Source organism: Panthera pardus, unplaced genomic scaffold (assembly GCF_024362965.1).
Source record: "Panthera pardus isolate Hobbes unplaced genomic scaffold, ASM2436296v1 HiC_scaffold_25, whole genome shotgun sequence".
Lineage (NCBI taxonomy): Eukaryota > Metazoa > Chordata > Mammalia > Carnivora > Felidae > Panthera > Panthera pardus.
Genome location: NW_026526821.1, coordinates 39,083,955 through 39,107,868, shown reverse-complemented (window position 1 = coordinate 39,107,868; position 23,914 = coordinate 39,083,955). Strand labels below are relative to the sequence as shown.

At 36.9% G+C, this 23,914-nt stretch overlaps 1 protein-coding gene across 10 annotated transcripts in view; it reads left to right on the top strand.

Moving 5' to 3' along the window:
- Positions 1-616: 616 nt before the first annotated feature.
- Positions 617-23,914, top strand: part of TASP1 (taspase 1) — a 310,802-nt gene continuing 287,504 nt past the window's right edge. For 9 of the 10 annotated variants that reach the window (XR_008417792.1, XR_008417793.1, XR_002083857.2 and 6 more), the window contains exons 1-4: positions 617-722; positions 10,417-10,635; positions 14,151-14,218; positions 16,738-16,806. Coding sequence is in view for 6 of the 10 variants with exons in the window: in XM_053890441.1 (XP_053746416.1) it covers positions 10,491-10,635; positions 14,151-14,218; positions 16,738-16,806 (282 nt within the window). In the remaining 4 variants the exon portion in view is untranslated. Of the gene's footprint in view, positions 723-10,416; positions 10,636-14,150; positions 14,219-16,737; positions 16,807-22,302; positions 22,570-23,914 lie in introns of those variants that run through there. The other variant, XM_053890442.1, reaches the window with a different exon arrangement.

Sequence of the window (23,914 nt, the reverse complement as noted above, 5' to 3'; positions counted from 1 at the left end):
ACTGTACTTCTAGCAAGGGCCAGGGTCAAGTTAAACTTCTGGTCTGGGGACCATAGAGCTATTGCTTTACTTCTTTCAATCTTTGCTTCCTAAAACAGGTTGAAAGGTGGTTGGTTACTTGTTAAAGGACTCTTGTTAATAGTTACAAAGAAACATTAGAGGGATTACATTGTTGCTGGATCTTGATCTTGGATGCTACGTGTAAAAGAAAGGTTATCTACACTTTCATTGTCCCCAGGGCAGGGCTAGCCCTCACCTCCCATATGGAATCCGGGCAGAACTGTAGTTTTCCCTACTGTATGGGGCCGGGCGGCGGGGGGGGGGGGGCTGCAAAGACGGAGTAAAATTAAGTTCTGAAGTGTCACTTCATTAAATCATGGCTGCTCTAATTTCATGTCCTATCACATCGCTGGTCTGCCAAACCACTCGGATCAGTTACAGTCACAGGACTCCGGCTCACTAAGAGGCAGGTTGAGGGGAGATAGGCAACAGCGCCTGCGCAGCTCAGAACGAAGCTCCAGGTGAAATCCACGCAGAACTTCTGCGGCCAGGTGAAACGTTCGCCAGCAGTGGGCAGAGTCAGATCAGCGCGTGGGCGTAAGCTTCCGGCCACGTGGCTAGGCGCATGCCCAATGGAAAAGCTTGACGTAAGCCCCGCTTCCTCACCCTGGCAACGGGCCGGTGACTACTTCCGGTGCTGTGAGGGCTCGGGGCTGACGCGGGTGAGTGTCCCTCTTTCTCACGCTGTCCGCGCTGCTGCAGCCGCGGCGGCGCTGCCTCTGTCCAGGCCCCGTACGCTCACCGGGACATCCTCTCCGGGGCCGGGAGGGGGCGGCGCGCATGATGCCCACTTGCCTGGGGCGGTGCTGAAGGAGCGGATCCGGGACGTCCCTCGGCCCCTCGGTCGCGCGTGGCGCCCGTGTCGGTCCCCTTCTCAGCGTTGGCTCCAGCTTGGCGGTCTCATTCCTTCTCCGAGGAAGGGGCTGTCTGTGTGTGGGCAGTCCTCACTGTCCTTCACTCACTTTGCAGTGCGGGCTGCGGGGTTCTCCGAGTCGGAGGCTCGCAGAGACCCGAGAGTGTGCACCCTAGTCGTGCGTGGCGGGTTGGGGCCAGGGCAGCCCCGTGGTGTAAGAGGCCTGGTTAGGGTCCGTCAGGACGTTAGCATTTACTGCTCAGGCGGCGGCGGAGGAAAGGACCGAGAAGATGGAGAGGAGGGTGGAAAACAGGAGCTGGAGCAGCCCTGGAAATAGAGGGCATCGTGTTTCCGGAAGGAGGGAGTTTAACTTGACTCGCCTCTGTAGGGGAGGGGAAAGGAAAGGTATTTTCGGGACCATGTGACTGAGATCGTTGAATACTAACCTAAGGAATTTTTATACACTCGGGAGTTAAAACAGTTTCCTTTTTTGTTTGTTTTAAATAAAGCTCCACCCCCACTCGTAAAAAGCAGTGCATGCTTATTAAAGAATATCTGGAGAACGCAGAAATAATTATAAAGAGATCACCTGTAGTTTTACCAACCCAGCATTTTGATCCCTTTCCTTTTTTTTTTTTAATAGCAAATTCTCAACCTATTTGTGATTATAGTGTGTGTGTATAAAGTGTGGTTATAACCAAAAAGCATAATTTTTGTACATTGCATCCATTGCATAGATTGATCTTTTTTTTCCCCTTTAGATATAATTAACATACCATAAACCCATCCTTTTAAATTGTAAATTTCATTGGTTTTTACTATACTGATAGAGTTGTGCACCTATCACCACTATATAGTTCCAGAACATTTTCATCATCTCCAAAAGAAACTGCCCATTATAATCACTTCCCCGTTTGATCCCCCAGTCCCTAGCAGCCACTAATCCACTTTTGTGTCTATTGATTTTCGTATTCTGGACATTTCATGCACATGGAGCTATATAATATGTGGCCTTTTGTGTCTGCCTTCTTTTACTTAGCATAATGTTTTCAAGGTTCATCCATGTTGTATTATGTATCAGTACTGCTTTCCTTCTTAATGACTGAATAATATTCCATTATATGAATATGCCACATTTTGTTTATCCATCATCAGTTGGACATTTGAATTGAATTCTCTTTTTGACTATTATGAATAATTATGTAAACATTCAGGTACAGGTTTCTGTGTGGTTATAGGTTTTCAGTTCTTTTGGGTATATATCTAGGAGTGGAAATGCTGGGTCATATGGTAACTATATTGAACTTTTTGAGGAGCTGCCAGATGTTTTCCAAAGTGGTCTGTCCAGCAGGATAAGAGGGTTCTGATTTCTCCATATCCTTGTTGGCACTTATTATCTATTTTGAATTACAGCTATGCTATTGCTTATGAAATGGTATCTCACTGTGGTTTTGATTTCCATTTCCCTGATGGCTAGTAATGTTGAGCATCTTTCCATATGCTTATTAGCCTTTTTTGTATCTTTGGAGAAATGTCAGTCTAATTCCTTTGCTCATTTTTATGTTGAGATTTTAAAAACTTTGATGTTATATGAGTTCTTTATATAGTCTGGAGGCAAGTCCTTTATCAGATATATAATTTGCAGTGGTTTTTTTTTTTTTCCATTTTGTGGGGTTTCTTTTTGCTTTTTGAATAGTGTCCTTTTAACCTTTTGGTGAATACTAATTTATTTATATTTTCTTTGGTTGCTTGTGCTTTTGGTGTCCTATGTAACACCATTGTCAAAGACGAGGTTATGTTTTTTCCTAAGAATTTTATAGTTTTAGTTCTTACATTTAGTTCTTGATCTGTGTATTTCAAGGAATAGGTGGGTAGGAATAAGTAGGATTCCAAGTTCATTCTTTTGCATGTAGCTATCCAGTTTTTCCAGCACCATTTGTTGAAGACTATCCTTTCCTCATTTAATGGCCTTGGTACCCTTGTTGAAAACATATTGACCATAAATAATAAAGGTTATCATTTGTTAACCATTTTTCTATGTTGGATATTTAGGTCACTCCCAGATTTTTGTTTTTCTATATTATCCTGTGTTAAACACAGCATAAAAGACATAAAGTCTTTTTTGTGTTTGAAGTTATTTTGGTAGAAAGTGTTCTCAAAATTGAAATTATTGGGTCAAAGATGAAATAAGTGTGTTTTGGAGCTCATTGAATGAGGCATTAAACCTTCAATGTCATGATGTTAAGAGTGGCAAAATGTTTCTTTATCCATCAGTTGCTATAGCTTAAGGGCTGTATTTCTATAAAAGCCTTTTGCTATAAGATGAATGGATTCCCTGACTTATTATTCTTTCAACTGTTTCTAAAAGACTAAATAAATCTAGAGTGAAAAACTTCAACACCAGGGGCAAACAGGACATGCAGTAGTTTTCTAAGTGGTGTAAAGAAAAAAAAAGTGTCATCACATGCAGTAGGAAAATAAAACAGTCTTTGAGAGAAATGGGGTCAAGATTTAGACCTTAAATCAGTGTCTTCAAAGTCCCTAGAGCAGAAACAATGTTTTATTCTGAGTTTCTTTTCTGGCCTTGATAATCAGATTAATTTACATTCATCTTAGTCTCAGAGATGGCTAACTTAAACCTGTAGATAGTACATGGTTTAAAAAAAAAAATCAAATACATAAAGCTATTAGAAAATCAAGTTTTCCTTTCATCTTTGCCCCTCAGTCTCTGAGTTCTCCTTAGAGGTATCCACAGTATTATTGTTACTTGTGCTTTAGTGTAGACTAGTTCATACAGAGTATCTCTGGAAAGGTAGTATATACAAAATTACACATTTTAAGTCTCCTGATACTGACGAATTCCTTTTCAAATGGTTACATCAGTTTATGGCGGCTGTACAGTGCTAGTTAGGAAGATTTCATTTTTATTTGTATTTTTTTGAATATTCTTCCCTTAATATTGGATATCGAGTTTATATTTCCTCTTTTGCGTATTGTCTGTTCATGTCTTTTGGCATGCTATTCGTTTTGATTGGAGTTGTCCTTTTATGAGATTTATTTTGGCAGCCTTTTGTAGTTGGTTGTTTTACAATAGTCTGGATTTGGGGAGAAAAGTTAAAATGCTTTTTGTAACATTTATGCTAAGAGGTATGTGAGCTGAACAAGGGTCAAGGCAGTAGGGAAAAGGAAGTTAAATGCTTGAGGGAGAAACTTATAGGACTTGGAAAGTAGGTATAGTCCTAGATGACATGAAGGTGTGTTAGAAAAAAATTAGTGCTATTAAGCAAAATAAGGAGTAGTGTGTAAAGAACTAGATTTCTATGGAAAGATGAGTTTGTTTTGGGTAGGCTAAGAGTGAAGAGGATCCAGGTTGAGCTGTGCAGGAGACTGGTGGCTAGAGCTCAAGAGACAGGATAGAGAGTTGCAAATCATCTGATTTACTGAGGGATGATTGTTTTGAAAGATTGGCAGTGGATGAAATTGCTGAAATTTGAGAATTGGTCCATGGACAGGGAGTCATGTAAGAGGACGAAGTTGGGAAGGGTCAGAGGGCCATGAAGAGCAGGGGATCTAGGAGACCTCTAGGGGATCTAGAGAACAAGGGTTGTAAGCAGAAAAGGCCATTAAGTTTGGTAACTTGGAAAAGATACAATTTATGTGAAGCAGGAAGTTTGTTTTTTTTCCAAACAGCTTTATTAAGATAGAATTCATTTATCATATAATTTATCCACTTAAAGTGTACAACTCAGTGGCATTTAGTATATTCAGAATTGTGCAACCATCACCACAATCAGTTTTAGAACATTTTTATTGCCATCAAAAGAAAGCCCGCCCCCATGAGCAGTCACTCTCCAATTCCCCTTTAGCCTCCCAGCCCAAGGCAACCATTAATCTACTTTCTGTCTCCTTAGACTTGCCTACTCTGGACATTTCACATAAATGGAAGCATACTATATGCAGCCTTTTGTGTCTGACTTCTTTGATTGTTTTCAAGGTTCATTCATGCCATACTATGTATCAGTACTTATTTTTTCTATGGCTAAATAATATGCCATTATATGAATGTACCATATTTGTTTATCATCAGTTCTTGGACATTTGAATTGTTAATCATTTTTTGACTATTATAAATAATTCTGCCAAAAACATTCATGTACAGTTTTTTTGTGTGGCTATGTTTTCAGTTCTCTTGAGTATATACCTAGGAGTGAAATTATTGGGTCATATGCTAACTTTGTTTCGGAAGATGGACAAGTTACCAGTGTTTGTTAGAAATAATAAAATGAATTTTAATATCATCACTAGTGGAAAATTGCAAAATGTCCACATTCAGGTATATTATTCATAAATAAAAGCATTATAAAAATGAACCATATAATTGTTTTCTGTTGTGTAAAACTATAACATGTTTGTGCATCTCCTTTCATTGGAAACTTTGTGTATTGAATGTTACCTCAAAGCTTGGCTGAAATGTTAGACATTTTTCTTGTGGATCAATATATTGATGTAAGTATGCTTCATCAATTTCAAATAATGATTTGTAACAATTAGTACAAATGTGATAAAAAATAATACCAGGGATATTTGATGTTAGTCTACAGAAATGATTTAGTTTTTACTCCTTAGTCTGAACTGTAGGGGTCAAACACTATGATCTTTTTTTTTCCTTTTTCTTTGTTTTTTTTTTTTTCTTTGTTTTTTTTTTTTTTTTTGGATTACCTGTAGTTTGTGTGGCCTCAGAAGTTCAAGATCCAGAAAAACAAAAACAGACTTCTTGGGCAGTATTGTTGGTTTGGCCATGTTTTTGTCTATTCCTGCCCTGGGTGGGATGAGTATTGAGAAGTTTCAGCATATGACATTTCCTCCCTTACTGAAGTTTTTAAGTGAGATCTCATAGGCTTGCTCTATTTTGGAACTTGGATTTAGTTAGTTACTTCATGTTTCCATAAAAAAAAAAAAGAGGTGGTTTTTTTTTTTTTAATAATATGTTTAGATTTTTAAGAATTGAAAGGTATAAACTATGAACAATAAATTTCCACCCCACTTTTGTCCATTAGTCATTCAAATCTTCTTCTGGTGGCTACTATTATAGTATTTTTTTTTTGGCATATTCTTGCAGATTTGTACTTTGCGTATATATTTAGCTGTATTACTTTTTCCCCATTCCCTCAAAATATGGTATTGCATGTACATCTGTACTATGCCTTTTTTGCTTACCAAAATATCTTTAAGATTAGTCAATCTGTATTTCTTTATCAAGAATATTCTCATTTTTTCCAAAGGATGCTTTTATTTTTAACCACTTACATTAAGACATATTGTTGGTTCATATTTTTACTATTGCAAATAATCCTTCAGCGTGCATTCCTAATTTTGATTGATTTTGCCAAATTGCTCTTGTTCAGTTTTGTCATCTTTAGGTTACTACTATAGTGTGTGAGAACTCCTGATTCTCAATTGCCTCAAAACGTGATATAATTTGGATGTTGGCCAACCCAAGTTAAAAAATGGCATTTGGGTGTAGTTTTGTTTTGTATCTTTCTTTTGAGTGAGGTTTAGCCTTTTTTGATCTGTTTAAACCGTTGTATAATTTTTCTATGAACTGGGATTTGCCCATTTGACCTTTGTTGTCTTTTTTTTTTTTTTTTTTTTTTTTTAAGTCTTTTGTTGGAACTCTTTATTAGGTCAGACCTTTAATAGGTTTTGAGTTAAACAAAAACTGATGTTGGAGTAGAAGTTGCTTCATTTCTAATTGAACTCAAAACATTCCGGTAACCATTGGGAGTTGGAGGCCAGAGTTGTACATTGGATAGCCTGTGTATTTAAGTTCCTTTTCTAGTCCAGCAGAACCTTCGGGCCAACATTTTTGGAGGAGTTTATGGAGATGACATGATTAGCTAAATATATTTCAGATATTCTCTCTCTGAGGGATGGTAGATTGCTCAAGAAATAGCATATTAATTCATCTTCCACATTTTATTTTTTTCAGATAAGCCTGAGAAGCAATGTTTTTAAATCTCTCATATATATTAAAATGCTGTTACATCAACCTTATTCATTGTAAAATATAGGTGTTTCAGTTTCTTACTTATGAAAGAATGCATCTGATAATGGTGAGTCAGAGTAGCTTGAAGTTTAATAACTCATACTGCTTGGATGTGTGTTCATTTTAACTGAAACTCTTAATTTTCCGAGGCCTGAGTTTTCACTCCACCTGTGTTTGTGGGACTATTGGGCCTAAGCTCATTTCATGGCTGGGTCAGACATGATGGCATGTATGCTAATCATTTAAATTCCACTTCGAAAAAAAATAAAAAAAAAAATCCACTTGGTCAACTGACACATGAATAAGTAGTAACCAAAGTCAAATAAGTGAAATAACCAAAGAGAAATAACTAAATAACCTAAGTCAAATAAGTGAAGTCATTAGAATAGAATCCTTCCTTAGAAAGTCAGCAATCACCACAAAACAAAAGCAGGCATTTCAATTCATGTTTATTTAATCAATATCAGCATTCTTTTGTAATCCAAATTTTCTTCCTGCATTTATGAATATATATAAACATTTTAGTACAACAGCAAATATATTTTTTGATTTAAAACTATCTGTCCTTTAGGGACACCTGGGTAGCTCAGTCAGTTAAGCCTCCACCTCTGGTTTTGGCTCAGGTCATGATCTCATCCTTAGGGAGAGTGAGCCCTGCATTGGGCTGTGAATGGATGTGGGGAGCCTGCTTGGGATTCTTTCTCTCTCGTCCTCTCTGCCTCACCCCACTCAGGCTAACACTGTCTCAAAGTTAATAAATAAACATAAAAAAACCTCTATTTGTCCTTTTTTAAAAAAAATATATATTTTTTAAAGCTTATTTATTTTGAGAGAGAGACAGTGTGAGTGGAGGAGCGACAGAGAGAGAGAATCCTTCTGTCAGGGCTATAAGCACAGAGCGCCCTTTAAATGAAATGTTCTGTGATAAAAGTTCACTGGACTCTTTTTTTTCTATCAAGCTTTTATTTTATTTTATTTTATTTTACTTCATTTTATTTTATTTTATTTTTTTATTTTTTATTCTCAAGTGAGATAACATGCAGTGTAGTCCTGGTTTCAGTAGAATCCAATGATTCATCATTTACGTATAACACCCAGTGCTCATCCCAACTAGTGCCCTCCTTAAAGCTCATCAGCCATTTTACCCACCTCCACCAATCCTCAGTTTGCTCTCTGTATTTAAGAGTCATGGTTTGCCTCCCTCTCTGTTTTTATCCTATTTTTCCTTCCCTTCCCCTATGATCGTCTGTTAAGTTTCTCAAATTCCACATATGAATGAGAACATATGATATCCGTCTTTCTCTGACTGACTTATTTCACTTAGTGTAATACCCTCCGGTTCCATCCACGTAGTTGCAGATGGCAAGATTTCATTCTTTTTGATTGCCGAGTAATACTCCATTGTATATATATACCATATCTTCTTTATCCATTCATCCATCGATGGACATTTGGGCTCTTTCCATACTTTGGCTACTGTTGATAGTGCTGCTATAAACATGGCGATGTATGCATCCCTTCTAAACAGCACACCTGTATCCCTTGGATAAATGCCTAGTAGTGCAATTGCCGGGTCGTAGGGTAGTTCTATTTTTAATTTTTTGAGGAACCTCCACACTGTTTTCCAGAGTGGCTGTACCAGTTTGTATTCCCACCAACACTGCAAGAGTTCCCGTTTCTTCACATCCTTGCCAACATCTGTTATTTCCTGAGTTGTTAATTTTAGCCACTCTGACTGGTGTGAGATGGTATCTCATTGTGGTTTTAATTTGTGTTTCCCTGATGATGAGCAATGTTGAACATCTTTTCATGTGTCTGTTAGCCATCTGGATGTCTTCTTTGGAAAAGTGTCTATTCATGTCTTCTGCCCATTTCTTCACTGGATTATTTGTTTTTTGGGTGTTGAGTTTGGTAAGTTCTTCATAGATTTTCGATACTAACTCAAGGGACTCTTTTTAACCAAGAATTAAAAGAAGTTAAAATACTATATTGCAGTGCTTCTCAGACCACCTCTGGTGTAAAGAACCAACTTAAAAAAATTTTCAATCCATTGTTGACTATTTATTTTGTAAAGTGCAAATGAACCAAAACCCCAAACCAAAGAACTAAACCCCAAACAAAATGGAAGTATGGAACTATGAATGAAAGATAAAAATAAAAGCTCAATTTTTTATTATATTTAATAGATAAAAATTGCTTCAAAAATAGAAACAGAACAAGGAAATAGAAAAAAAATTACACAAGTTGTACACATTGTTTATTGAAAATGTGTATACAAACCAATTAAAATATTAATGAAATAATAATCTCTTGCACACTGGTAGCAAACCCTGGTCTGCAGACCACACTTTGAGAAACACCAGTTTTTTGGATTAGGCAGCTAAGTCACTTTTTATATTACTATTTATGTTTTATATTAGAAAAGAAAGACTTATGCCCCTCCCCATTTTAGAATAAAGTACAGATTTTTACCTGACAGTATGAATCTAGGTGTTTATGTCAGCCACCCGACTCTCAGATTTTCTTTAAATCTCTGTGTTGATTTTTAAATGATTCATTTTTCCCTAATCTGAGATATGTTCTGCCATACCATAATTACTGTTGTTAAGCCAAGATTGCTAGAAGCTTGTGAGCTTGTGAGAAAAATTAGGAACTTGGTGGTATAAGTTGTTTTTAGTTTGTCTCATTACATTTTATATGTCATCTGTTGAGCACCTCAGAAACAAAGCTTTTCATGAAAATTAAGTATTTGCACAAGTGTTGTTATTTTCATTTCTTGGTTTGGTCTTACAATTTTGTTAGCATTTATGTTTTACAGTCAAGCTGTGGAGCATTGTACTGTTTGTCTTAAGTTCTTCACAGGCAAGTGCGAATCCGTTGCTTCATATCTTTAAGCAGCAATTTATAGATCTTAAATTTTCGCATCACACAAAAAACTAATTATGTGAGGTGATGGACATGTTAACTGATATTATTGTGGTGATCATTTCACAGTATGTGTGTGTGTCAAATCATTTTGTACGCCAATTTACATAATGTTATATGTCAGTTATATCGCAATAAAGCTGGTGAAAAAAGTAAGCTGCGACCTGGGCTTTATATCAAGGCACCATCTTTGATTCTACAATGTCCCAGAGATTATTAGTATTTGGTTTGGAGGGAGTAGAAAGTCATATTTAAGTTATATTGAGGTTTTCTACAGTGTATATGCAGTTAAAGATAAAATATCTTTAGACTCAGTAGGAAGTCTTTTTTCAACAGTTCTTTTGTTTATATGACTTCAAGCAAGTACTGTCTGTGGACAGAGATTTAAATCTTACCTTTTCATATTCTTTGTATTATCCAGTTAAATGACTTTAAAATTAGGTTTCTGGAAAGTTATCTTTGCACATATTTGTATAAGTTATGTTTGTGTTAGAGAGGGAAATGTATACCATCTTTGGCTGTTTTTCTTTAGGGTAATTCTTCTCCTGCAATTACTTTTGGATGGAAGTATGCACTTTCCCCAATAGAAGATGGTAATCTCAGAGAATGACCATGGAGAAGGGGATGAGTTCTGGAGAAGGGCTGCCTTCCAGATCATCTCAGGTTTCGGCTGCTAAAATAACAGTCAAAGAGTTGGAAACAAAGCAATCCCATAAGGAGAAGCGAGGGGGCTTTGTGTTGGTACATGCAGGTAAGCTCTAAGTGGGTGAGTCGGAAGATGAAAATAATGTTGATTTTTTTTTTCTTGCCTTGAAGTACACTGAGAATTGAATTTCACATCTGGAGGAGGCAAACTGCCAGAGAGGAGTTGGAACCAAAGAGTGACTTCAATACAGGCCTCTCCTATTCCCTACTTGGAAGATCTTATACTGACAGCTCTTCTTATGTCTTCTTTACTTCTCTACCCTGTTACTTACTTTCACCCCCTATATGTAATAGGTATAATTAAGTAGTGTTAGAATCAGACAAAGTAATTTTTTTTTTAGTTTATTTATTTATTTTGAGAGAGACAGTGTGAGTGGGGCAGGTGCAGAGAGAGATGAAGAGAAAGAATCCTAAGCAGGCTCCACACTGCCAGTGCACAGCCCGATATGGGGCTTGAACCCACGAAAGTGCAATATCATGACCTGAGTTGAAACCAAGAGTCGGATGCTTAACCAACTGAGCCACTCAGGTGCCCCAAAGTCATTTCTTAAACTCTAGTTTCTGTTTTTAAAAATAATGCTACTGAGAAATTTTACTGACCCCATATTGAGTTGTGGCCTTTTTAGAATAGAATTATACGATCATGGAGTTAGTTTGCCTTAATACTAAAAATGAGGAAGAGAGATTAAGTAGCTCCAGCCTCACGGCTAGTTTGCACTAGAGCCAGGTTGAGAAACCCTTATGTGGACCCTTAGTCCCAGTCTAGTGCTTTTGGTAATACATCAGCCCATAATCTCTACTTCAGAGGATCTGGGGGACAGACACAGTGAAGTTCAACTCCTGGGTCCCCACTCATTGAGGATTTTGGATTTCAGAGCAGGGCAGCTCTGCTCTCAGCAGGCTTTTTTTTTTTTTTTTTTTTTTTTTCCTTTAGTCATTTTTATTTGCCTGCATTTATCTAAAATGCATGACTTCTGTGAAGGGAGAAGGAATGGCTGGATCTCCTTTTAACTATCCCCAGACAGTCAAACAGGGTGGGATCAAGATTAACTTTGATATGGGGTGAGGAGTAGAATTGTTTTTTCTTGCCAAACTGGTGTCCTGCCTGGTCATTAAACTTTGTCTATATCTAGACTAGATAACTTGGGGAGTCTTACAGAATCTAATCCAGGAGAATCTAAGAAACCCAGGTTCAATTTGCTTTTCTTTCAAAAGATTTTTACAAAGAAATGAGGTAAATTTTAGAAATAACCCAGTTAGAAGTAGACTTGGGACCAGAAATGCCTGCCTTCAGACTCCTAGTCCGGGGCTCTTCCTACTATAATGTTGCTGGTGCACTGGTACCCAGTGTTATTTTATTTAGAATGAGTATGTGACAAACATACAAGAAAGGTTTAAAATTTTTGACAAGCAACAACATAGAGCTTTTGATTAGTTGGAAAGCATTGCTTTTTATGACTGTCATGGTAATGTCCCTCTTCTTTTACTCACTGGATGGGAATGGCTCTTAGATATCTTAGATAAGTTGGTGTTAGGGCCAGCAGTAATAGGCGGAAATTATGTGGATTAGAGTGACTCTTTTTCTAAACCATTAGAAGGTCAGATAGACTGACCATGGAGAAATATATATTTTGCACATTTAAGGGACGAAATTTCAATTCCTTATCCATTGTAGAGATCTTAAAGCTTTCCCCCCCCCCCCACTAGAGGAGACTTGCCCAGATTTTAGTCATTTGAGTCTTAGATTCTTGATTTTTCCTAGTCTGTATACTACCTATACTGTTTACCTAATATCAAAAGGCTGAACACTTTTTACCTTAAAACTTTAAAGCTGAAACTTATCTTTACTCAAATGAAATGTCAGTATCACTTGCATGAGAAGAAAATAACTTAAAAAAATTTTTTTTAAGGTTTATTTATTTTTGAGATAGAGACAGAGCATGAGCTGGGGAGGGGCAGAGAGAGAGGGAGACACAGAATCTGAAACAGGCTCCAGGCTCTGAGCTGTCAGCACAGAGCCTGACGCCGGGCTCGAACTCACAGACCGCGAGATCATGACCTGAGCCAAAGTTGGACGCTCAACCAACTGAGCCACCCAGGCGCCCCAAAAATAACTTTAAATACAGTGTAATTTACAGTGTAAATAACCAAACCAGTGTAATTAAATTTTAGCTAAATCCTGTTGCATGTCTGTGGCTTAGATCCTGAGCCTACCTTTCCTTTGTTAAATAGAGAAATTAGCAAATGTTAACCAGATATTAAAGATGTATTGTGGCCATGCTGAGACTTTTCCCTTATTCAAAGGGGAGTTGTATGTTAATCCTATTAAAACTGTCATCCATACACTAAAGTTATTTATTTAGCAATAGTGTCCCATGATTTGGGAAATACTGCTGAAAGATTGAGGCCCCTAGATCTAAGGCGACAGACCTGTTAGAGAAGCATGAAAAGAGGCCTGTTCAATATTGGCATAGGCTCTATGAAGTTTTGAAGTTCTCTTGAGAAATAGGGTTAGAATTTGGGTGTATGGATTCCTGTTGGTTTTGCATCTTTTCTGCTCTTCTGGGTCCCTGATTGATAGTTTCATGGGCTAGTTTTTTCTCTGACTTGAGGAAAGGTGGGTTAGGTTTGTGTTAGAGTCTGTAGGCCTACATGAACAGCCCTGAGGCTTAGAAATGCAGTTCTTAACCTTCTTTATGTTGGACCCCTGTAGGGCCTTGGTTCAGGGGAGTTGGGGGGAGTGATTCAGAGTTCTCTGTTAAAGAACTTTGTTTAGAAGCCTAATCATCAAGAGAGTTTCAGGGCCCTTGTCTTGGTTTCTTTCTTATTTATATTATTCTCAAGTCCCTAACTAAGCAAGTATTCACCCTCTTAGGGCAACACATTTCAGAGCCATTCTCTTGAGTAGGTTGCTGGGTGTTTAAGAGACAGGGACACCAGGATTTCTTATAGACACACATGAATGTGCTGTCACTGAGGTTTCAGAGACACCCTGAGCTACAGTCCAGCAGTGAGAGGGTGTAAAAAGTTTGGATAGCAGTGATGGTATTTTGGTGGTTGTGGGAAATAACTTCAAATGTTATGTAGAAACTACCTAGTTTTCTGGTTATTTTTAAGGATTCAGGATTCTGAGCAGTTATTTGCCAAATGGCAGGGGCTTTCTAAAGGTCAACAGAAAGGAAAGTGAAGGGACTCTGTCCCTGACACCTCCTGGGTTATCAACTCCAGACCAAAAAAAAACAAAACAAAAAAAAAACAAAAAACCTGACTTTGGAGAGAGGTTTTTGAAAGGAGATGATCTTGGTGGAGTCCCTTTGGGGATATGAGCTATTTTTAGTGCCTCTGTCAGGAAAATAGCCTTTGAAAAAGAAGGTAAGGCATGGCATTAAAAAGGCTATGGTAGAGAAGGAGGCGATTAGATTTTGAAAACTCCATACATGTAGGATAATACTTTTATTGTCACCAAGGGAGCATTAGTTTGTATGAACTATGTATATAATATAAGCAAAATCTCTGATATTTTAATGATGACTAGCAATCGGTTGTTTTTTTCCACTACAGGTGCGGGTTATCATTCTGAGTCCAAAGCCAAGGAATATAAACATGTATGCAAACGAGCTTGTCAGAAGGTATGAACAGAGTGTGTATGATGGAAACATTTCAGTTTTGACCAGCAAGCAGCTTTACCTTGAAATTCAAAATTTTAAGGTTTGACTTAGAAGAGAGTCTTTAGTTTGGACCATGAAATTATTTTGCTCATATTTGCGGGGTCTTTTGTTTTGTTTTGTTTGTATTTTTTATTCTCCAAATGATGCTTAGATCTTTCCCTCCCTTTCCCAGATTAAAGTCTGTATTTTTGGAAATGTGGGCACATAATCATATATCTTTTAATCTTTGCAAAGGCATTGAGCTCCATTGAAGGAGTAGGGAAAACATTTCAAAGGCAGCCAGTGTATCTTTCAGTGAAGAGAAGAAAATAAGTAATAAAAAATTAAAATGGGTACTTTCTTAGGGAGATTATCCTGTACTTTTTCCTTCTGTTTTTCATTATGTAGTTTGTATCATAGCAAATTCATTGTCATTCCTGAGTTTAGCTTTGCCCTTGTTCTCGGTTGTGCTTTTTTTTCTCTTTGGTTTTTGAGGTTTTGCTAAATTGTTGAATACTTAATTTGGATGCAGGAATGGACTCAGAAGTAATATTGTTTGTTTTTATTTTGATCTTGACTGTATACTCTTACTGGCAAAGCATCCATTACTTTTTATGCAAATACAATGTTAATGGATATTATATATCGAGTAAATTTGGGTCTCTCCCTGCTCTTTTCGTTTATATTTAAATACCATTGAAAAGAAAGATTATGAGTCATTAATGAAATCCCATAAGTAAGAAAATTTTGTTATAGGGATTTTATCGTTTTTTAAATTTATAATGAAGCTAGAAGTTCTCTAAACTATTTCTTTTTTTTAAAAAAAAATTTTTTTTTTTTCAGCGTTTATTTATTTTTGGGACAGAGAGAGACAGAGCATGAACGGGGGAGGGACAGAGAGAGAGGGAGACACAGAATCGGAAACAGGCTCCAGGCTCTGAGCCATCAGCCCAGAGCCTGACGCGGGGCTCGAACTCACGGACCGTGAGATCGTGACCTGGCTGAAGTCGGACGCTTAACCGACTGCGCCACCCAGGCGCCCCATAAACTATTTCATATTTTTTCTTATTTTTTAATTTTGTAAGTTTTTATTGTCTGCAATGTTTTGTATCACTATAGTCCTAGAATCCTAATACATCTTGAATGTATAATCAGCCTTCTCAATCTATACAATGAATGAACTTATTAAAAGCTTAATGCTCTTAATTTTTGAGCATTCTCTTTTGTTGACTAAATTGGAGCTTTAATTGTTCATTTAGAAATCAGTTTTCCTTCTCTCTCTCCCCTTTATACTTAAGAAATAAGGTGATTTTATAGGCCGTTACTCTGTATAATTCATATTACAAAAGAACATTGTTTGTTTATCTCAATATTTTGTACAGTGGTCTGCCCTTATCTATGGGGGATATGTTCCAAGACCCCCAGTGGATGCCTGGAACTGCAGATAGTACCAAACCCTATATGTACTTGTTTTTCCCTATATATACATACGTATGATAAAGTTTACTTTATAAATTAGGCACAATAAGAGATTAACAACAACAATAATAAAATAGAACAGTTATACTGTGTGTATATAAAAGTTATGTGAATGTGGTCTTTCTCTGTCAAAATATCATATTGTACTGTACTTACCCCTTCTTCTTCTTGTAATGATGTGAGATGATAAAATGCCTACATGATGGGATGAAGTGAGGTGTATAATGTAAGCATGATGATGTAAGCGCTAGGCTACTGTTAACCTTTTGATGATATGTTAGAAGGAGGATTATCTTCTAGACTGCATTTGACTGGGGGTAACTGAAATTGAGGATAAGGGGGAACTACTATAGTACCAAAAATGCTTTTGTCACATATATATGTCCATCTAAATGTTTGTGTGACTGAGAGTCACTGCTTTTTAGTTAGGGATGTGGAGAGGAAAACAGTGGGAAAAGATGTTATTAGCTAAGTCTGAGATTCAATTATGAATATGAAGTATAAATTATCAGGGTATTTATGTATTTATTTTTGTCTTTCTCCAAATTTTTATGTAAATTCCAGTTAGTTAGCATACAGTGTAATATCAGGTTCAGGTGTAGAATTTAGTTATTCATCACTTACATAGAACACCCGGTGCTCATCACAAGTGCCCTCCTTTGAATTATCAGGATATTTAAACGAAACTGAATTTGATAATATCTATGGCTATTTTGAATTGCCCTGTGATGATTGAAGCCCTTCCACTTATTAAATTGCCTGCACTTTTCATTTAGTGGCTAGATTATATTCATTGTCTTAATTGGAATTATCAGTGAGCTATATCATAAATTATACTAAATATAAACACTTGCTTGTTTTAAATCTAAGTGGTTTATGTCTTGAGGTACAGAATGGGACTAGTGATCAATTTTTATTAACTTTAAATGTCTCCTATACTTCTTTATGGCCTTGGAAAGTTTCTGGGCCTATTTGGGAAGTTGTGGTTTTACAATGAATAATCTCTCCCCTTGGTTTCGTAGGCAATTGAAAAGCTACAGGCTGGTGCTCTTGCTACAGATGCAGTGACTGCAGCTCTGGTGGAACTCGAGGTATTTCTTTTCTCTATGTTTTATTGAAAATATTTATGAGTTTATGTTCATTATTCTTAAATGACATAAAAGTATTGAGTTAGTTAACCATCAATTATATGACCAGTGTTTCCCAACTGTATTAACAAAGTTATGAAGAGCCCTGTGATATTGCTAGGTTATTTTCCTTGGGGACTTCTCTTAGTAACATAAAAGTTGGTTAAATCAACCCTGCCTCCCTCCCCCCCCCCCTTTCTGTGAGATTCATGAATGCTAAAGTTACTGGTGTTTGGGTACTTAAATTTTCTTAATATGTTCAGTAGGAAAATTCCTGAAGTTAACTCCTCTTCCCCAAAAGTAATATATTAGAGAAGAAAAAATTTCAGCTGTCTAGAAGTATCTAAAGTGAAAGGGAAGTTTCCTCATAAGCCTGACAGTTAGATCTATATCCTGAAGCTATGCTCTGTGAAGTGTGACTTGTCCAGTGTGATTGTTAAGTTGGTCTCTGGTTAACTGAAGACATTGAGGAATTCAGTGGGGAGGCTCTCAAGTTTGCTATAATTTGTTGCAATCTGAGTGTTTCCTTGTTCTTATAATCTGGAACTTTGAGGATGAATTTGTCCTGGAGATATTGAGGCCTTCAGAAGACTGACTTTTGTTGATCAAACTTTTAGAAGATAGATAGATAGATAGATAGATAGATTTGTATCAGTCTATTTAGAGGATTATAGTGAGCCAATAGTTTTCTGGTTGAGAACACTACTTGGGAAATCAAATAAGATATGAAGATAAAACAGTGATGAGTTTGAGGTAGGAGGTGAATGGAGTAGGTCTTCCCAAGTTGACTGGATTGTGGCTCTTTTGTTTACACCCTCATTTCAGAGCACCTCCCCAGTCATGCCAGGCCTTGCTTTTCCCTACAAAAATTGTCCAGGAGTTTACCAGAAGTCTTAGCCCTGTTTTCTGTTTATTCCCCTGATTAGTTGTAGAGCTACACTTTTGATCACTCTTTGTGGATTTTAATCTATCCTATTAATGCCTTCAGATTGGTCCAAGTGTATTCAAAGAAGGTGAACATATATGATGGGTACAAATTCTATTGTAGTGTGGTCCCTGAGAGAGACATCTAACTTGGGGTATGTTGTTCCCTCCTCTTGTGACTGATGCATCTTATACCAGATCTACTAGTCATTAGCCCTGGGCACCTCACAGATTCTCCTTGACTCAGTTTCTCATTTATAATATGGGGGTAATTTCTGTTTCATAGAGTTCTGAAGATTAACCGAATTAACGTGTGACAACCACTTAGGTCATTGTATGGCACATAGTAAGCACCCCTTAAAAGTTAGTAATTATTGCTATTATGAAGTGCTTTGGAAATGATATATATGAGGTGAATATTTATGGTAACTGTCAATGACACATTTTTACAATGTCAAGAAAAGGTTAATTATCATGGAGGAAAGGAGAAAAGTGCTTCAAGAAAGAAGATTGATATATTAACTACCAGATCTTACCTTTACTCAAAACACACACACACAAGGAAAGCTTCATCTATCTTAATTCAATTGTTAATTGCAAATTACTGTCCTTTGTGCATAAGACAATGTCCTGAGATAATCTGTGCATGGAATCAGTGTGGGTCCAGGGAAAGAAAAAGAAGGTTAATGAGTAGCTGGGGGATATACTGTAATGGCAATTGTAAATACAAAATTGAGCAAAATTAAGTTTTTCTTTTCTCTTCATCTTAAAATAACTTTAATTTTCTCAAGTTATACTTATATCATGTTGAATATTTTATTACATTTTTCTCCAGTGATGAATCAATCATACTTTTAAAGAGTTTACTTATTTATGCTTAAAAGTGATTGAAGATACATTCTGAAATAGTAAGTAGCTCATGAGTAAGTGAGCTTTATAGTTTAAAATGATGACCTCTGTTTTTTAAGAGTGTGGATAAGAAGTTCTTTTTTAAACAAACTTGTTCTATTTTTGACTGGACTATGTTATATGGATGAATACTGACCTAAGTGAGTGTAGTGTACTCCTCCCCCTAACCCCCATTGTTAAATCTGGAGAAGAATTTCAATTAATTATCTTTAAAAAATCATTTTTATGTGGAGTCTTTGAAATATGTTAATAGTTTAAAGGCTAAGGCTAGCTGGAAGAATTTTCTTAAATCTTAAGAATTATTGGAAGTTGTGCTTATACTGCCCCCTGCAGTTTCAGCCACTTTGATTCACCACCTTTAAACAAGGTGAGGTTTTCAAGTAGAGTTCAGTTGAAGGAGTATTATAATAGTTTGGGTCAATAGAAAGCTACAAGAAAATCAGATTCTAATATTTTCTATACTTAGAAAGATATAAATAACAATTTTGAGTCCTTTCAGCTTACTGAAAAGTCCCAGAGAATCTGATTTATAATGTGTTATGTTTACTTTGAGAGTAACTACTTATCTTTAAGTTTAATCAATCTATTTGGTAAAGCTAAGTCTTGTCCTGATTACCAAAGCCATACCTTTGCTTTTTGACTTTGGGATGTACTTTTTGAGTAAAAAAAGGGCCCCCTTTTAAAAACCTGTCTGTTACTTTACTACTTAGGCAGATACTGAAATCGGTTTGAATTCCTTGAACACTGTGGACTGAAATGACTGAAGTAGTTTCATGGTCCTTACTGGCTAGAAGGGATATCTGGCCTTGTATTTAAAAAAAAAATATGAGAATTGCAGTTACCCAAATAGTCAAAAGTATAATGATCTCAACTCCATGCCATAGGGGAGGAAGAGACAAGATAAAAGAAGTTTATACCTAGAGACACATACACACTTAATGCAGGCCACCCAGACTCATCATTTTGAGCTTTTTTTGGAAGCTGGTTACCTTGTGTAGTTTCATTTTCCTCGTCTACCACTACAGACAAGTGGAGTCATCCTAAGACAACCACTTCTGGACACTAGAGGGGTGTTTCCATCATTTAAATAAGGGAGGAGGTGAGTGCATAAGTTTCTGCCTTTAACTGACCAGCTTCTCTCTTCAGGGTTTTGGGAGGGAAGGTGGCCAGTCCCATTTGAGAGGTGTTCTGCAGTTTGGGAATGAAAATGATATGATACCAAAGTGTATTTTGTTTATCTTCAAAATGTGAGGGAGGAAATGGAAATGTCAGTTTATAGATCATATTTTAATTTATTGTTAAATTTATTTGGTCCTATTGTTTCATTTAGCTATTTATAGCTTTTTGAGATTATCCTTATAACTCATGGGAAAGTGACTTCTATTTATTGGATAGTACATTTCTGATGTCACTCATAGTAGAGAAGACAGGTATCATGAAGCATCTTGATCTTCCTGTCTGGGGCTATGCATCTGGAAGACAGTTGTTTTTATGGCCGCTTCGGGAATAGTTTTGGTTCAGGTAGTGGCAGTGGATTGTAAATTCTAGACCGTAATTGGCACATTTCACATGGTATAGCTTCTAATGCGAATTTCTTCTTTGAGGAAATTGGCTTTAGATCTGGATGAGTCATGATGCAGCTGCTAAAGTAGAAAGTGTATCATGGATTCTGATGGAAAACACACTACTCATAAAATACTTGCTGAAACTCTCTTTGCACATTGATGTTTTTCTATAAAAGTATTAAGACCCAGCTTTAAAATTTCTAATAAGGAATTATAGGTGATATGGGAATGACAGACTTTGGAGAGGTTATTGATGAATCTGGCTGAGAGTTTGAATATCTTGGTGTAGACTTTGAGAGATTTTGGCCAATTCATTTTGAAAACTGGTTATTTTAGTAGGTAGAATATTGTGCATTAAACATAGTGGTAGATACAGCTTTCAAATTTCATATAGTGAAAGGCAACTTGCACAGGCTCCTTTGTTGAAAATGTTTTGTTGAGTTTATGTTATTTTAAGTGGACCCTGCAGTTCTTTCATTGACTTGATTTGATTCATCCTTTAAGGCTCCCTGTGGTCAGAGGAGATGGTAGTTCATGGTTGAAGCTAGTTTATTGTTCAAATGTTTTAGCATTTAAAGAGCACATTATATTGGGCACATATTTTCATATCTGTCTGCCTCAAACAGTCTATTGTCTTTGGTCTCTATATAATCCAATATAATGCTTGCTTATAAACTCTAGGAAAATTCTTTAAGAAGTAACTTCTTATCCAGATGGCTGATAGTTTAGGGTGTGAGAGAGAAAAAAGTATTTACATTATTATATACTTATATTATTACATATAATATTGTTACACATTTATCTGTCTCTACATCCTCTTATACCCAGAGCCAGCTCTGCATGCATTTCTTTAAAGCAGGGATCTCCAGAAGGTCATCATTGTGTACTAGTCTGTTGTTGGTACCCTGGTCCAGGCCTCTGGGCAGCTGCAGGATTAGGCCACACCCCCTTCTCTTGGGCTGGAATTGTCTATATGCCACTGGGAGAGAGAGCACCTAAGGCTTGCCTGTCCTTGAAATGCTTAGTGGTCATGGAGATGGTATGGATTGCTCATGGCATATGGGTATATCTAAGATGGAAGGAAACATATGGGAAGCGCTGATATACCTCACTTTCTCTCAACAAACCTGTTTGCAAGTTTGCTTGTGGTGTTTTTGTGAGTAGACACTTAACCACATCTTGCCTCCTACCCAACTTCAGTGTTTGTTTTTTGTTGTTGTTGTTGCAAATAAATAGGGGTTTGCTTTATAGGCATTTCTGTTTATTTGGGAGGTTAGAAAAGTATGCAAATAAATAAGCATCTCCAATTTTCTGAACATTTTCTGTTTTGCAGAAATCATCTTTTCATAAGCAGAGGGTAGCTGAGTATTTCAGTGGTTCCTTGCTTCCTCCGCCCCTCCTCTCCCCCAAGGGGCTGCGCTGAACACATTGGAAAGACAGTTTGATGCATTTAGCTCACAAATACACAAGTGTCCATTAACCATAATGTGACTGATGAGTCCAATTTTAGACCTTAACACTCTTGAAAGTCTCATTTTTCTCTTCAATTGAAAATATCTTTTATTCTCTATAATATGGGGAGGATCTGTGTTTATATATTTGAAGCAAAGAGTTTTTTGTTTTCATTTTTAAAGTGTTTATTTTTGAGGTGGGGGGGGGAGAGGCAGAGAGAGAGGAAGAAAGAGAATCCCAAGCAAACTCTGCGTTGTCAGCCCAGAGCCTGATGCGGGACTTGAACCCAGGAAACAACGACCTGAGCAGAAATCAAGAGTCAGATGCTTAACCGACTGAGCCACCTAGGCACCCCTTGAAGCAGAGTTTTACTTCTTTTCCTTTGTAGTACTTAACCCGTTTTCATTGCATAAAATTTGAGTTTTGACTTTAGATGCTCTTTTTCCTTTTTTTTTTCCAACTTAGTATCATTGATTATTTCAGTCAACTACCCCATTTGCCTGTCTGTTTAGCATTATTTCCAGTGGTGCTTCAGTATTTCTGTGTATTCCAGCTGTTTATAGAGTCTTTATGTTTCTCTGCATTTTTTTTTTTTGTTTTATTTTTTGAGGTGTACATACACAGTTACACTTCATGGAGTTGCATCCAGCCAAGTGTCCATGTTCTTCTTGTGAAGAGGCAGAGAAAATCACCTCTCCCAAGAATTTCCACCTTCTGACCAAGGGAAATGTGTCCTGAGGAGCTGTACGCAGATGGGAGGCAACTTGTTTGCTTGTTCTGCTGCTAGAGCATTGATTTAATTAGAAGACAGGCTGTGGGTGGCCATGTGCAGACAAAGAAGCACCAGACAGAGCCCAGTTAGCCTGGGACAGTAAAAGTAAGTTACGCTCTTTTTAAAACACTTTTGAGTACTGATGCTGATTCTTGCCTTTAATACTAAGGGGCAACTTGTAACTTACTGTTTGTGTTTACACAATAGGTACATCTATCTGTTCTTTTTGTAAGACCCTAGAAATTAAATGTGCTCTCTAGCACAAAGTACCTGCTTAATGGACAAGCAGTGATTTTTTTTCCTTTAAATTTTTTTAGAACAATAAGAAGACTGAGTCACTTATTACATTCTAAATTAATTTTGCACTGCATCAAAACCATGTATTAGTTTTTGGTGAAGTCAGAACACTGAAGTACAGAGCTTGTTGTGTTTTACTTTGTACTGATGGGAACATGAAACATTTTTCACTTTTTTTCTAGCCATTTCTTGATGAGTTGTGTGACCTTATCAGATGTATTCATATTGGCTAAATCTAGTAGAAGATACGGTCCAAGACCAGACTTAGCAGTTCCCGAGGAGCATGTAGCTTTATGAATGAACCTTCAGTTTGCTCTTGGAATTGTTCTTCTCCGAACATACTACAATACTTTTATATATTAAAGCCACATTTGGTGGAATGGTGGAATTGGTGGTAATCTGTATTTTGGCTGTGTGAAAGCAATTTAGACTTATGAATTGAGTGTAAAATATCTTCTTGTCCTGTATTAATAGAGTTATCAGATTCATTGGCCCTTAGATTTATAGTGTAGTGATTATTGAATCATTTTGTGTGTGTGTGTGTGTGTGTGTGTGTGTGTGTGTGCATGTGCTTGTGCATTTGGGGCATCAGTTTTATAATTGAATATCTACTGTATTTTTTTGTTTTATTTAAAAAATTTTTTTATTTTTTTGTAATTTCTGGGCTAAGAAGCTTTTTCTGTGTTCAGCAAAATCATGGGCTGATATCATGCAGGTCAATCTGTAAGACTGCCCTTTGATTTTAAATTTTTGCCCATTTTCTCAGACCTGGCTTTTATTTAGAATCTGGAAAGGAATGAGGAAGAAACTTAAGTTACATGATTTTTAGGAATCCAATCAAGATAACATCCTAACTCCTGCTCCAAAGTAGAACAAAATATTGCTTCAATTTTCTTTGATTCATTTTCTGTCTGTCTAGTTTTTATGTGTATAGTAGGCTTTACCTAAATGCTAGAATGATGCAGGATTGCATCGCACTCTAGCAGAGCAAACAGCTTAAAATTGAATTCTAGGCATTCCAGTTGATGAAAGTTCTTTGGTCATTACCACTGCCAGGGAGTTTTTACTGGTAGTCATTCTCACTCAGGGTCTAACCTCCTTCATGGTACACACATTTCCTGGCAGTTCATGACATGCTTATACTATAACATAG